This window comes from Cervus canadensis, chromosome 14 (assembly GCF_019320065.1).
Source record: "Cervus canadensis isolate Bull #8, Minnesota chromosome 14, ASM1932006v1, whole genome shotgun sequence".
NCBI classification, from domain to species: Eukaryota; Metazoa; Chordata; class Mammalia; order Artiodactyla; family Cervidae; genus Cervus; species Cervus canadensis.
Window position 1 is genome coordinate 25,714,883 of NC_057399.1, and position 15,513 is coordinate 25,730,395.

The 15,513-nt window shown below is 41.9% G+C and overlaps 1 protein-coding gene across 13 annotated transcripts in view; it reads left to right on the plus strand.

Moving 5' to 3' along the window:
• Positions 1-15,513, plus strand: part of TRPM3 (transient receptor potential cation channel subfamily M member 3) — a 936,946-nt gene that overhangs the window by 816,800 nt on the left and 104,633 nt on the right. For all 13 annotated transcript variants that reach the window (XR_006272993.1, XR_006272994.1, XM_043487226.1 and 10 more), the window contains 2 exons: positions 9,862-9,962; positions 11,629-11,763. Coding sequence is in view for 11 of the 13 variants with exons in the window: in XM_043487226.1 (XP_043343161.1) it covers positions 9,862-9,962; positions 11,629-11,763 (236 nt within the window). In the remaining 2 variants the exon portion in view is untranslated. The remainder of the gene's footprint in view (positions 1-9,861; positions 9,963-11,628; positions 11,764-15,513) is intronic.

Sequence of the window (15,513 nt, forward strand, 5' to 3'; positions counted from 1 at the left end):
ACCAAGACCACCAAGCAAGATCACACTTAAGTATCCAAGTCAGATGACTCACCTAATCTTTCAAATTTGCAAACTCTCCCAAAGAGAGTCCACACTTCTATTTACAACCCACTTTCATCAAAAGGCTCTTTAGTTCCTCTTCCCTTTCTGCCATTAGGGTAGGGTCATCTGAATGTTTGAAGTTATTGATATTTCTCTTGGCATTCTTGATTATAGCTTGAGCTTCATCCAGCCTGGCATTTCGCATGATGTACTTTGCATGTAAGTTAAATAAGCAGGGTGGCTATATACAGCCCTGACGTCCTCCTTTCCCAATTTGGAACCAGTCTATTGTTCCATATCTGGTTCTAACTGTTGCTTCTTGACCTGCATACAAGTTTCTCAGGAGACAGGTAAAGTGGTCTAGTATTCCTATCTGTTTAAGAATTTTCCATGATTTGTTGTGATCCACACAGTCAAAGGCTTTAGCATAGTCAATGAAGCAGAAGTAAATGTCTTTCTGGAATTCCCTTGCTTTTTCTGTGATCCAGTGCATGTTGGCAATTTGATCTCTGGTTCCTCTGCCTTTTCTAAATCCAGCTTATACATCTGGAATTTCTCAGTTCGTGTACCAGCTTGAAGGATTTTTAGCATTACCTTGCTAGCATACGAAATGAGTACAAGTGTGGTAGTTTGAACATTCTTTGGATGTATATATTTGTTTTTATTTTTCCTTGATGTCAGAAATACTGAATATTCTACCTTTCTTATCATTCCATTCTCTCCTTCATTAGACCCTCTTACTTCTTCACTCTGCCATCTGTCAAATGTAAAAAGTACCATGTCTTTAAATCACATATCTACACGAATAATCTCCAGATTCACCTCCAACCCTAACTTCCCTCTCTGTTCCCTTTTCTAATTGTCTAATGGATAACTCCTCTGGTAGTCAAATTCAATAAAATTAATTGTCATAAACATGAATAGAAATAAATAAAAATATTCTTTCCCCCCAAAGCTGATTTCTACCATTTATGTTCACATAGCAGCCATGCTTTTGATTATCGAGGTTCAGAGCCTTCAAGTTTTTTTCTCTCTTGCTCATGCAAATTCTTGCTAATTCTGGGCATTTTAGCCACCATAATATCTTTCATGTCTATTCCTTCTTTTCCTTCCTTGCTCAGCATCATTAGGCCTTCCGGACTTTTGACCTGAATTATTGCAATGGCCTTTTAAGGAATCTTCCTGCTTCTTAGTGAACATATTCCTGTCCATCTTCTATACTTCAATTTGGAATGCAACGATCTGATCAGAACACTCTTGTACCTATAAAACCTTTCAGGACTTCCAGTATAGGCATGGCAACATAAACTTATCATTCTCTTCTTTTCCTAGAAAGCTTCAAAAATCAATAATGAAAGAGGAAGAAAACAATAAGGCAAAATTCCATTTTTGGTGAACTAGGAAGAATTCCAAAATATTTGTATATGTGGGACATCTGTGGGAGGAAAGGGTAAAAGCTGGGGTGAGAGAAACCAGCAGTGGCAGTCCTCAGAAAACACCAACAAAATTATGATTACTCAGTGTGAGGAACACCCTAAGGTACAAAGTTCTTTCCTTTGTCTAGAACAGAATCTATAAGAATGAAAGTGAGTTGGATGGTGGTAGGAGACTCTCCTGATCTTGACTTAGTACATATGAATAGAGGAGATGAGCCACATACAGAGTTATTCAGATAACCCATGTTCTCAGGAGGGAATTTTCCTTCATGGAAGCTGGGAAGAAAACCTTCCAGCTGTAAATAATAACTAACCTTTAGTGCTACCCTGGACCTTTTATGACCCAACTCACTAAATGATAAATACAAAAAAAAAAAAAAAAAAAAGGAATTAGCATACAGATATATTCTAAGAAAAAAAATAACAAAAGAGTAAAATGTGTTCACAGAAGACTAATACTCTATAAAAAAATGTTTTCAGGGAACAGATGAACATTATGAATAAATATTTTACCATGAACTTTAAAAAAGTTAAATCTCAATGAAGCACTTATCCATGAAGAAGTACTTCAGAGTTGGAATACCAAAATTCAGGTGAGAGTGGATGAGGCAGCAAGAGGAGATAAAATGCACTCAGGAATGAAGTGTGTGTGTCGGGGGTGTGGGGTGTGGAAATAAAATGATCATGGAATTGCAGAAGAAATGGGAAGCAGTACAAGATCAAATATACATTTTGAAAAACCTAGTGCTGGACGCAAAGACTAGAAATGAGGGAAATAAAAATTAAATTAAATTAAATAGAGTTAATTGGGATTAAAGAAAAGTTATGTTTGTAGAAGATAGAAGAGAGATCCAACATAACTGGTGACTCCACAAAAAAAAACCCAAATAATGGATCAAAACAAATATTTTGAAATATAATTACATAATTTAAGAATATAATTTAAGAATTTTTATTATAGAATTTTAAAACCTTGATCTGGATATTGAAAGGGCCACTTTATGCCAGGAAAAAAAAATGGACTCCAAATTTTCAATACACACACTTAAAATCCTAGTGAAGTTACTGAACTTCAAAGAAAAATAAAAGCTACTTTGGGCCTCCAGGAAAAATAATCAAGTCTTTTATGAGGTGAAAATCAAGCTGGCTTCAGACCTTCTTTCAGTATCATTCAATGCCAGGAGACAACAGGGGAACAGATTTTATATTGAACCGATGTCATTCAACTGTAATGACTACTAAAAAATTAAAACAGTCTAGAACTTTGGAAATACTTTTCTCTCAAATTCCTCTGAAAAAAATATTAGAGAATTCAAGCTACCAACCAAGAGATGTTTGGTTGGTAAAATCACTGTGAGCACTGATACTAAATTCTAATAGAACTAAGATAAAAATAGGAATTTGAGTAACAGGAATATAAATATTACTTGCCATAACAAGGTAGAAATAATACAGCAACAAAAAAATTGAGTGAAGGAAAAAAGGATGAAGGTAGAATTGCTAGGCTTTTTGCCCAGTATAATATAATATCCCTTTTGCCTAAGGAATATAGTTTGAGACACAACTCAAGTATTATAAAAAGAAATATAATCATATTTGACAGCACAGAGTAAAACATAAAAATATAATCTAATATTCTAAGATTGAACGGTGGAGGAAAGGAAAGGGAGAGAAGGTGCATGTACATGCACTAATTTTATCATGATCACAGTAGAAAACTAATGCATGCCATCTAGAGAAACATAACTGTGAGCCCCAGTGTAGATCAAATGAATCAGAATTACCATTTAAACAAGATCCCTGGATATATCATATGCACATTAAAATCTGAGAATTGATACCATGACAAATTATCATAAACTTAGTGGCTTGAAATAGCACAAATTTACTCATAATTCTGGAGGCCAGAAGTCTAAAATTAAGATGTTAGCAGGGTTATATTGCTTCTAGAGGTTTCAGAGGAGAATCATGCCCTTGCCTTTTTCCGCTTCCAGAGGCTGTCTTCATTCGTTTACTTGTGGTTCTTGCCTGACATAAATCTTACATCAATCCAACCTGTTGCTTTTGCCTTCATATACCCTGCTACTACTTTGATCCCCTTGTGTTCCCCTTATAAGAACTCTTGTGATTCCATTGCATTAGGCCCACCAGATAATCCAGGACAGTCTCCCCATCTCAAAATCTTAATCACAGCTACAAAATTCATCTGCCATATAAAATAACAGCATCACTGGTTCCCAGGATCAAGACATTGACATCTTTAAGAGGTGGGGGCACCATCAGCCTACCACAAACTCCATTTGTTCAAGTCTCCTTCATTCATCCCCTCTCTCAGCAAATTCTACTTCCTCCTTAAGGTGGCTCAGACTCAACTGACAGCAAGTGCCCTAGACTTATTTGTATAGATTTCACAACACTTACCACTGTGTCCTTTGATATAGTGATTTGTATATTGGTCATATCTGTCTTTTTTTCTCATTCTACCTTCATTTTTATTAGATTGCAATTTCTTTGAGGGAAGAGTTTGGGCATATGCTTCCATTCCCACACTCTACTGAAGGTGCACATGCTGATTTCATCAAGGACTTCTTAATTGCCAAATTTAGTGCACACTTTTGGGTTCATTTATTCATCCAACAAATAGTCATTAAACATCTATTATGTGCCGAGCCCTGTTCTGAACTCTAAGAATACAACCATGAATAAAGAACAGGCAGCCCCTGACCTCCCTATAGACATCCTGGTAAAGGAAATAAGTAACAGACTAATAGATACATGAGCCAGTTCCCAGTAATGAGAAGAATTATGGAAAAGGAAGACCAGTCTTTTTCATTTGCCCTCTTTGCCACCTTTGCCCTATTGACCATTCCCTCTTTCTTGAGAATCTGTCTTCCATAGTTTAGGGCACTATGACCACTAGTTCTCCTCCTATCCTTCTAGGGGGGTTTGTTTTGTTTTTTGCTTTCTTTCTAAAACTTTGCTCTACGTTCATACTTTTTAGGTGTTACTGTTATTCATTTACCCATCCTCTGCACTCTTCTTCCTGTCACCTTCATGCTAATATTCCCCAATTCTCCTTCTCCAGGCCTGACCCCTGCCCTGCCCCAGACCTCAATATCTTGTGGCCTCTGATCATTCCCACCTGAATATACCGCAGGCATTTTAAGCTCAACATATGCAAGAATGGATTTTCCTGCCCCCAAATGCTTGTGTTAATCTCGCATTGCCAATCTCAGTTGGGCTTCCAAGCTAGAGACAAGGTGATCACCTTTTACTTCTCTTTCTCTCTTGCCTCCCACTTTAAATTTCACCAAAGCCTAACAGTTTTGCTTTCTAAATATCCCTCCATCAAAGATGCCTCTTCAGATTCTCATTATACCTTTCCTAGAATATTGCAAAACTTTCCTAACTGCTTCTCTTCACTCTAACCCAATGCTCTTCCAGTCCATTCTTCACACTTCTCCCAAAGTGATTTTCCTAAGACAGAAATCTGACTGCATTGTTTCTGATACAGAATCCTCCAGTGGTTTCTCCATGACTTCAGGATAAAACAAAACTCCATGTAATTTATAAGTCCTTCTATTCTAGCTTCATCTTTCTCTGCTTCTAACTTGTACTGTACCCCAAATTTTGAATCTTTAGTGTCTTCCCATCAATTTTCCAAATTCACTGAGCTGTTTAATCTCCCAGTCTTTGCATACACTATTCCCTTTGCTAGAATACCTTTCTTCATTTCATTTGTTCTAGTGAACTAATCCCTTAAAACCATGTGTGGCCATTACTTATGCATTTAAATCCTTCCTGATCACCTGCAAAAAGAGGACATAATAAAACCATATTTTAATTCTTATACCTACTTGTATTCATTTCTCTAGCAGGGCCTTTGCACTTGATGTTTCCTTCTTCTAGAATGTACCCCCCAGCCCCCGCCCATTCTTCATAGGATGGCTTTTTCTAATCATTTAGGTCTTTGTTCAAGTGTTATTACTCTCAGGCAAGTCTCCTGTTCACTCATTTTAACAGAGCAGCTCCACCACCCTGATCATTATCAGTACCATCCTCAGACCTGTGTTTTAAAGGGCCTTCTCCACGGTCATCTGGGATCCAGCACCAACTAGGGCTCCAGTACGATGGGCAGGAGGGAGAGGAAGGTGGACACTGAGCCCATACCAGACCTGCATAGACCCCAGACCCATTTCAATACTTCGGGGCATTTTTGAAACTTCTATTTCTTACATGGGGTCAACCAGATGCCCCAAAGAGCTCTCAGAGTTGTGCTGTGAGGTTATCCAATGGCTCCATGTCTAGCCCTGGTTTCAGGAGGGCAGCCTAGCCAGCGGATCACTCCAGCTGACTGGCACAATACTTCTGTCCTGGGGTCATGTGAAATGGGTCACCTGAATGGTACTGCCACGTTGATTTGGAATAACTCAAACTTTTTATATATACACAGGTCCCATGTAACCTGGGAATCATACTGCTCCTTCATAGCCCTTATACATTCTGAAAGTATACTGTTTAACAATTTCTTTATCTTCTTTCTGAGTGTCACACCTCCTGTAGTAAAAGTAAGTAGAAAAGAGTGACCTTAGCTATCTTCTTCACTATCAGACATTCCGTGCTAAACAGTTTCTGAAACCAAAGTTATTCAGTAAATATCTGTTGAGCAGGTAAGTGTATGATTGCATGAAATAGGGTATTTAATTACAGACTTCTCTTCATCTCTAGAATATAAACTCTCAAGATAAAGAATTTTGTCTTATTCACCTTGATCTTCATACTGGCATAGTGCTTGCCATAAGTGAAGGCATGAAGTTAGTATCTTTGAATGCATAAATAAAGGAATAAACAGATGAGTGAGTGAATGAATGATCATGTATTATTTAGACTCGAGGTTCTTAACCTTGTCCTCACAGTTCTAATGTGTGGATAAGGTTAAGGACCTCTGGTTCTTAAAAGCTCTTTAAAAACTTTTAAAAACTGCAATGCCCAGGGCCAGTTAAATCAGTCTCTGAGGATGCATCCCAGGCATGATTCCTTAAAATTCTCCAGAAAATTTCAGTGTACAACCACAGTTGAAAATAGAGTGACCAGCCATCCAGGTTTGTGGAGGACTAAGGCATCTCCCAGGATGTAGAAATTTCTCTGACAGTACCAGGCAAACTTGGATGGTTGGTTACCCTAGTTGAGAACCACTGATCCAAACTGTCAATGTAGCACTGTTCTTGAGTGATATATTTTCAATTTTTGAAAAGTCAAGACTCATCAGCTTCATGCTTTCACTTGACACTTATCCAATTACATTCAGGCAGCTTCTGTTGACCTCAGTGACTGCTTCCTGCTATGTGTTCGTCTTCAGATTTGTGTGACTACAATTGACTTGGGTGACATACAAATGTGTGGCATGCAAATGGCAAAGGAGATGGTTAAACCATTACAGCAGGTCAGCAAGGCCCAACAGAGCAGTGAAGCCTCCTCACCCGGAGGTAGCATGAAGGGCTGCTCTTCCAAATGCGGTCCAGTGAGCCTTCACTTTTTATTTTCCTTCAAAATATTGACAGTACATTTTGACATATTCCTATGTATTGCTTATTTATGTCAGTTACCCTGGTATGAGCTTACAGTTCCTGCTGTTGTCTGAGGAGACAAGAAATACCTTTCTTAATGGAAAAATCCCTATGTAAATTGAATTAATATTAATCAGTCCAGTAGCATAATTCCTAATTAATTTAGTACAAGTATGTGATTTCTACTGAACCCATCAATGTCTGGACACCAGAATCAGAAATGCCCTCTGACTTCTGAAGGGAACACAGCGCCAAAGCTGTCTAGGGCCTTGTTATTCAAAGGATGGCCCCAGATCAGCAGTATCAGCTGGGAGCTAATTAGAAATCCAGAAACTCAGGTCCCACCCCCAGACCTACTAAATCAGAATCTTTAGAGGTGGGGCCCAAAAATCTGTGTTTTAAAAGGCTCTCCAGTTTATGTGTATGCATGCTCAAATTTGAGAAGGGCTCATCTAGAGAACACTTGCCTAGTTCTTCACATCATTATCTCAAAGTCCAGACAGTAAGCAGGGAAAAGAAGCATGTGGGTCAGTTGTCCCCAAACTCTGCTGCACATTGAAAATACCTGGAGAACTTAAAAATTATCAGTTTGCCACCCAAGGCACTGTGATATCATTGGTTTGGGGTGTGACCTAGGCCGAGGGATGGTTTAAAAGATTCCCATGTGATCCTAATGTACAGCAGAGACTGGGAGTCACTGATACAACAGCCATATCCCCAGCTTCTTGCTTTGGGCTTCTGCTGCCAAAGAACCCAGAGGAATGGGCAACATCGGCATTTTCTATCCTTCCTTCCTTCAAACATCCGAATCAGCAGTGACTCTGCATCTCCCCCCTGGCATTATGAATGCTTATTCGGTTTCCTCTCTGTTGGTAGCTGTTTGATCTTTAACTTCTCTGGACCTCAGTATCATCTGTCAAATGGAGACAGTAAGACCTAGTTCCAAGGATTATTTGGGACTTTACATATGATAACATGTGCATGTGCCCAATTTGCCATCCAAAACATCCGAGCCAGGTGACAGCGTTACCTCTTCATGCTGCTCCCCTGGTGGTACCGGGGGCCATCCAGCAGCATGAAGTCGAGCGCATGTTTAGGGATGTCTCGTGCTCTAAACACCGAAGATATCAATGAATTGAAATAACCCTGTTTGCATACAAGTTCATTTATATGATCTCATTTCAGTCTCACATCTCAGCTGGGTAAACAGGATAACTCTCAGTGTCCCCGTTTTACAGATGAGAAAACGGGGGTTTAGAGAGGTCCAGTACCACACAGCAGCAAACGGCAGACTCAGACCCTCTGACTGTAACCCAGTGTTCTCTCCACCTAACCATCCTCAGTTTCACATCCAGCTGCTTGGCAGTTTGCATTTTTGGACAGGATGCATTGACCTAGACCAGCTCTGTCCCAGTAGACCATCTCTGTGATGCTGGAACTGTTCTGTATCTGCACATTCCAGTTCAAAGGCCACCAGCCACATGTGGCTACTGAGCATTTTAAGTGTGGCTAGTATGGGTGAGGAGTTAAGGTTTTAATTTTATTTAATTTTAATTAATTTAGATTAGTCACATATAGAGGCTTCCCTGGTGGTTCAGTGGTTAAGAATCTGCCTTGTAATACAATTGCCTTGTAATGAGTTCAATCCCTGATTTGGGAAGATCCCATATGCCTAAGAGCACCTAAACCCGTGAGCCGCAACTACGGAAGCCCAGGTGCCTAGATCCCCATTCCCTGCAACAAAAGGAACCACCACAATGAGAAGTCCATGCACTGCAACAAAGACCTAACACAACCAAACATAACATAAACTTGCTTTTTTCGCTAAGTCACTTCAATCGTGTCTGACCCTTTGTGACCCCATGGACTGTAGCCTGCCAGGCTTCTCTGTCCATGAGATTCTCCAGGCCAGAAAACTGGAGTGGGTTGCCATGTCCTTCTCCAGGGGATCTTCCTGACCCAGAGATCAAACGCATGTCTCTCATGTCTCCTGCATTAGCAGGCAGGTTCTTAGCACTAGCACCACCTGGAAGCCCTATTAAAAAAATAAGTAAATCTAAAAATAAAAAGTCGCATGTAGATAGTGCAGCTCTAGTGACGGAGTATGGAGGAAAATGGGAAACTGAGAAGTTATTCAGTGGTTTGTACTCAAAAATCAAAGTAAACCTCAGCCACTTTTTTGCCTTTCTCTTTAAAGATCTTAACTCTTTTTCAGTAGGGTGTTAAAGCCGGCTCACTAGTTGGTGAGGGCACCATCACTGTGCAATATACAATCCAAATCCTTGAAACCTGTGATTGGCCAGCAGAAACAACATATGTTGTAGAGCAACGCTTCTCAAACATCAGCATGCACAGCAATCACCTGGGAGCTTGTTGAGGACAGATTCTGATTTAGTAGGTTGGGGTGGGGCCTGAGGTTTGCATCTCTAACAAGGGCCCAGGTGATGCTGCTGCTGCTGCCCCAGGGGCCACACCTTGACTGGAAAACAGTAGAGCAGTGATCAGGCTAATAGTGTCTTCCTTACCCCTGGGGGCATTTGGCAACGTCTGGAGATAGTTTTGATTGTCATGACTTGGTGGCAGAGGTGATATTGGCATCTGTTGGGTTAAGTCCAGAAATGGTATTAAATATTCTACAACGTGTAAGACACCATAATTATCCTGCTCAAAATGGCAATGGTGCCAAGTTTGAGAGCCCTCCCTATACAGCCAAGTCTACTTTCCAGGAAGAGGAGGTGGATGGGAGAGTGACGGAGCGGGTCTTCTTGATCTAATAACTGGTTGTGTTCTCTCTCTCTTCTGCTTTGTATATGCAGGAGCCAACGCCTCAGCCCCAGACCAACTGAGCTTAGCTTTAGCCTGGAACAGAGTCGACATCGCCCGCAGCCAGATCTTTATTTATGGGCAACAGTGGCCGGTAGAGTATATGTCATCACCCCTGAAAAGCACGCTTGCTGGGGCAAGGGTATTTGTTTTAGGTATCTGACAGCGACTCCAGAAACCACTGCTTTATCTTTAGGGTAGAAATATTCCTTTGGAGCGGTCCTCATGCGCGGCTCCCTTTCTTATATTTAGGGAAATACTGCCACCTGGTGGTACAACTCCAAATGTTCCGAACATTTCCATCTCTTGCATGGCCTTTGGTAGCAATGTTTAGCTGCAATTAATGCTGTTTCTTTTATATGCCTGAAAATACATATATGAAACAAAATTGTGTTAATTAAAATTAAGAAAGGAGTGGAATTAGCGGTTTGTTTCTGGTTGTCCTGGAGGTTGCTGCCGCCACGTGATGGCACCCCAGGCTGGTGTGGGACCGGGCCGCACGACGGGATGCAGAATTTGCAGGCTTCCATGAGCAGGTGCCATCTGGTCCTGGAGGCTGAGCACAGCCCCCCCCCGCCCCCCGTACCCAAGAACAACACAGAGGCAACCAAAGCTTTATATAACCGTTCTTGGTTTGTTTCCCTTAACTGGGTCTACAAAAAAAAAAACCTTGGAAAATTGGCCATTGGCTGGTGTATGCCTGTATCCCCAGGAGACAGCCAGCAGTCTGGAATTTGATTCCTGTGCCTGGAACCACTGAAGGGAAACACCCCGTGTACAGGTCTTTTTCAACCCTTCCTGTGTCCCAGAGAGCTTCTGCCTGGGGTTGAAACCTGGCTTCCTTTAGTGCCAGTGGATTACTAGTGTAGAAAGATTTGTCACAGAGTCTCTGAGAAATTTTGTGAAAGAAATTAAATAAAACCCTAGTAAACAGACCAAATGACCTAAATAGTTACTGGGTCTCCCTGTAGAAATGGGCAAGATGGAGGCAAGGTAATGATACTTAACTAAAAAAAGAAAAAGAAAAAAAGCAGTCTACTTTCTGGTCTATTTACTAGATCCCTCTTCTTGAGTCAGCTGAAACTCCAATACTTTGGCCACCTGATGCGGAGAGCTGATTCATTTGAAAAGACCCTGATGCTGGGGAAGATTGAGGGCAGGAGGAGAAGGGGACAACAGAGGATGAGATGGTTGGATGGCATCACCGACTCAATGGACATGGGTTTGGGTGGACTCCGGGAGTTGGTGATGGACAGGGAGACTTGGCGTGCTGCGGTTCATGGGGTTGCAAAGAGTTGGACATGACTGAGTGACTGAACTGAAATGAACTTCTTGGGTCAGTCAGAAATCTAATTTAGAGCCTAAATGAGATGATGAAGGAAGATGAAAATGAAGATAGCAAAATACTCACTTTGGCACTTTAGTGGTTTTGTAGAAGTTTGGTTAGAGAGTTGGGAGAGGAAAAGCCTTGTAAACCCTGAACCTTCTCAGAATCTAGAATAAAGAAGAGATTTAGAGGGAAAAAAGTAGCTTTTAGAACTAGAAAGCCCTGTGTTTTGTTTGCAAAGACAAGCCCCCAAATACAGGAGAGAGCGTGGGTGTCCCAAAAATGAAATTGAGATACTCTTGTTAGCATGTTCTTGGAGGTGCTAAGGGTTTACTAGATGTCAAAGACATCCATTTCTAAAGTATTCAGGAAAATGCCAGAAAATTGCATCCTTAGACCCTAGGGCAGACTAACTCAGTGACTTGATTTGCAGGTGGGGTCTCTGGAGCAAGCCATGTTGGATGCCTTAGTTCTGGACAGAGTGGATTTTGTGAAATTACTTATAGAGAATGGAGTAAGCATGCATCGTTTTCTCACCATCTCCAGACTAGAGGAATTGTACAATACGGTAGGACCAAGCTAAGGCACTTTTTATTTTCTCTACTTTTTTTGGTTTTACCTTCTCCTGCCCCCAACATGAATGTGAGTCCCTGCCTTCCCCTCCAAATGCATGGATCATTTTCCACAAATGCTCCCTTCGACAACAAACACCAAGTCACCAGAAATCCACTTGTTTTAACTGCTCAGTTGTCGGCATCTAAGAGGCAGAAAGTTACATGATCACCAAAAGGTAATGTTCTCAGGTTCTTATGCAAAACTACAAGGCTCTGGAAATTAGAACATACTTCATTCTGTAAACCCACAAAGTGTGTGAGGCAATCAGCAGAGCAGGATTGATTTAACTCCAACCACCAAAGGAGGCCAGTTAACTATCCCGCACCATCTTGTTATTCTCAGCACTGTGAAGTTCATTCATTGCAGTATAACAGGATAAAATGTAAAAACTTTTTGTTTGGAGTTACCCAGGAAGATTTTTTTGCTTTGTTTTTATAACGATTTGTTAATTCATTCACTGGGGATATCAAGAAGTAATCAAAAGAAAAACTGCTATTTATGAAGTTTTTGAGAGTATTCAGTGAGTTTAGTACATCAGCTCTGAGCTGATACTCACAAAAATCCAATGAAGTTTAAAGAATAGATATTGTTTCCCTCCATTTTACAGATGAAGTAACTGAGGCCAAGAAGAGAATTGGCTTATTCAGGATTTTAAAGTTTCTAAGTAAACAAAGGAGCCAGTATTGAACCAAAACGTCTTTCTCAGAGACCCTCATTTGTCACAGTGCTTCTTTGTCCCACCACTCTCAGCACTAATGAGATGGAGCTTATTGACCTATCCCCAGCCAGAGGTAGGGATTAGCTGCTGCCACCCTGACTCGATAAGATTCCCACTGCGGAAAGTAGAAAACAACTCAGCAGAGTGGCCCCACACTTCTCTTTTCTCTACAGTATTTTTTCAGTTCAGCATACTAAGGCTTTCAGTCATAATGGGCCAAAATGGCAGAGTGGAAGACCTAGCCTTTGTTCCTCCACAAAGATCAGCAATTAGACAGCTATTCACAACAAAGACAGCTCTAGGAGAGCTCAGGAGTCCAATTAAGAAAACTTCAGCAAAACAGTGGAACAAAAAAAAATCTGAAAATAACCACCCAAAAAAGAGAAGAACAGCGTCTTTGTGCCTGTATCACCCTGGCCCCTGAGGCTGGCACTGCTCCGTGCCAAGAGGAAGCTCCTCAGCTAGAAGGAGTTCCCCTCTCTGGAAAAGACAGTGGTGAGCCTTTCCGAGCACCACACAAAGGATTCACCCTACCCAGAGACCTGCAAATCTGAGACATACTGTGATGGCCAGGAACACAGTATCAGCCAGGCTGACAGCTGAGTGACCACAGTTCCCAGTGACCTGCTCTGTAGAGGACCCTGGCAGCTTTCACTGCTAAAGAAACCAAAGGCCAGCAAAGCCTCCACAGAACCCTGCAGATTTCACTGGTTTTTGCTCTGCAGATACTTGCATTCACAGACACCAGTCACCTGAGCCCCTCACCACACCCTCCCCTCTCAACCCTGCTGGATCCTGGGGTTCACCCCAGTGGCCAGCTCAGGCCTCTGGCTACGAATTTTAAGAACCCAGCCTAGACCCCACAACTGTCCCCCACTACTGTGCACACTCTGAAAGCTAGCACCTCCAGCCAGGTACCCACGTACGGCTGGGCTGACAGCCAGCACCACTGCCCTGGAAGTACAGGACCCTAGAACTACAAGCCCCTGCAGCCACACGCGTGCACGCCAGCAGCCTAGGCCGCGTGTGGGCCCGGGTTCAGACCTGTTGCCTGACACTCACCTGCACCACTGGGCTACCTGCAGCCGGTCCCTCCAGCTGTGTACCTGCGCGTCCCAGCCCTGCCCCCTCCACTGGCCTCTACTCTGTGCACACACCCACGGGGAAACCCTGCAGCCACGGGAGTGCGTGCCAACAGTCAGAGCCTCCAAGGCTGCTTGTGGGCCCAGCTCCCACCCTATCTTCTGTTACTGGCCTGCCTACTAGGATTGCTTTCAAATAGCTTCTCAGCTGTGCCCCTGCATCCCACTGGCCAGACTTCCGTCGCTGGCCTGCACTGGTCTACATGCACTCACAGTGACACCCTGCAGCCACAGTAATGCACGCTGACAGCCGGGGCCCTGCATCTGCCAGCGCACCTGCAGGTGGCCCCAGCCCGTGCTGTTAGCCCAGGATTCTGACACTGCATATATGTTTGCAACTGGCCCCCACCATTATACAGGCACCTGCTGCCCGTCCCCGCGGCCAAATGTGTGCATGTACCACCGACTCCAGCCACCACTGCTGCCTGTTCTGGCCCCCAGCTGCTAGGCCTGTTGAAAAGCCCAGCAGCTCTTTCAGCCTTGCAGAAACACAAGAATAAACAAAGTCTGAAGTTAGGAAAAGGAAGGCGATAACACTGGGCAGAAATAAATGAAAGAGACTAGAAAAACAATTTAAGAGATCAATGAAACAAAGAGTTTATATTTTGAAAAGATAAGCAAAATTGATAATACTTTCGCTAGAATTACCAAGAAAAAAAGAAGACTCAAATAAATAAAATTATAAATGAAAGAGAACACATTACAATTGATACCGCACAGATACAAAGGATCGCAAGAGACTACTATGGACAATTGTATGCCAACAAATAGGACAACATAGAAGAAATGGATAAATTCCTAGAAACATACAACCTACTAAGTCCAAGTCACACACACACACACACACACAAAAAAAAAAAACAGAAAACTTGAACAGATCAGTAATACATAATGAGATTGAATCAGGAATCAAAACCCTCCCAATAAAGAAAAGCTGAGGACCAGATAGCTTCATAGATGACTTCTACCAAACATGTAAAGAATTAACTCCAATCCGTTTCCAATTCTTCAAAAAATGAAGAGGAGGGAACGCTCCCAAATTTATTTTACGTGGCCAGCATTACCATAATGGCAAAGCCAGATAAGGACACTGCAAGTAAAGAAAACTACAGGTCAATATGTCTGAGGAATATAGATGCAAAATTTCTCAACAAAATACTAGCAAACTAGATTGAAGCACATTAAAAAAGATCAAATACCATGAGCAAGTAGGATTCGTCCCTAGGTGCAAGGATGGTTCAACATGTACAAATTAATAAATGTGATACATTACATTAGTAGAAAGAAATATACAAACCATATGGTCATCTCCATGGATACAGAAAATATATTTGACAGGATTCAATACCTTTTCATGGTAAAAACTCTCAACAAATTAAGTATGAAAGTAATACACCTCAGCGTTTTAAAGGGCATATATGACAAACCCATATACGCCTTTGAAATTGATGCTTTTGACCCGTGGTGTTGAGGAAGACTATTGAGAGTCCCTTGGACTACAAGCAGATCAAACCAGTCAATTGCAAAGGAAATCAGTCCTAAATATTCATTGGAAGGACTGATGCTGAAGCTGAAACTCCAATACTTTGGCCACCTGATGCAAAGAACTGACTCACTGGAAAAGATCCTGATGCTGGGAAAGATTGAAGGCAGGAGGAGAAGGGGACAACAGAGGATGAGGTGGTTGGATGGCATCACCAACTCACTGGACATGAGTTTGAGCAAGCTCCAGGAGTTGATGTACAGGGAAGTCTGGCGTGTTGCAGTCCATGGGGTTTCAAAGAGTCAGACACGACTGAGCAACTGAACTGAACTGAACCTCACTCATTAGTGAAAGACCGAA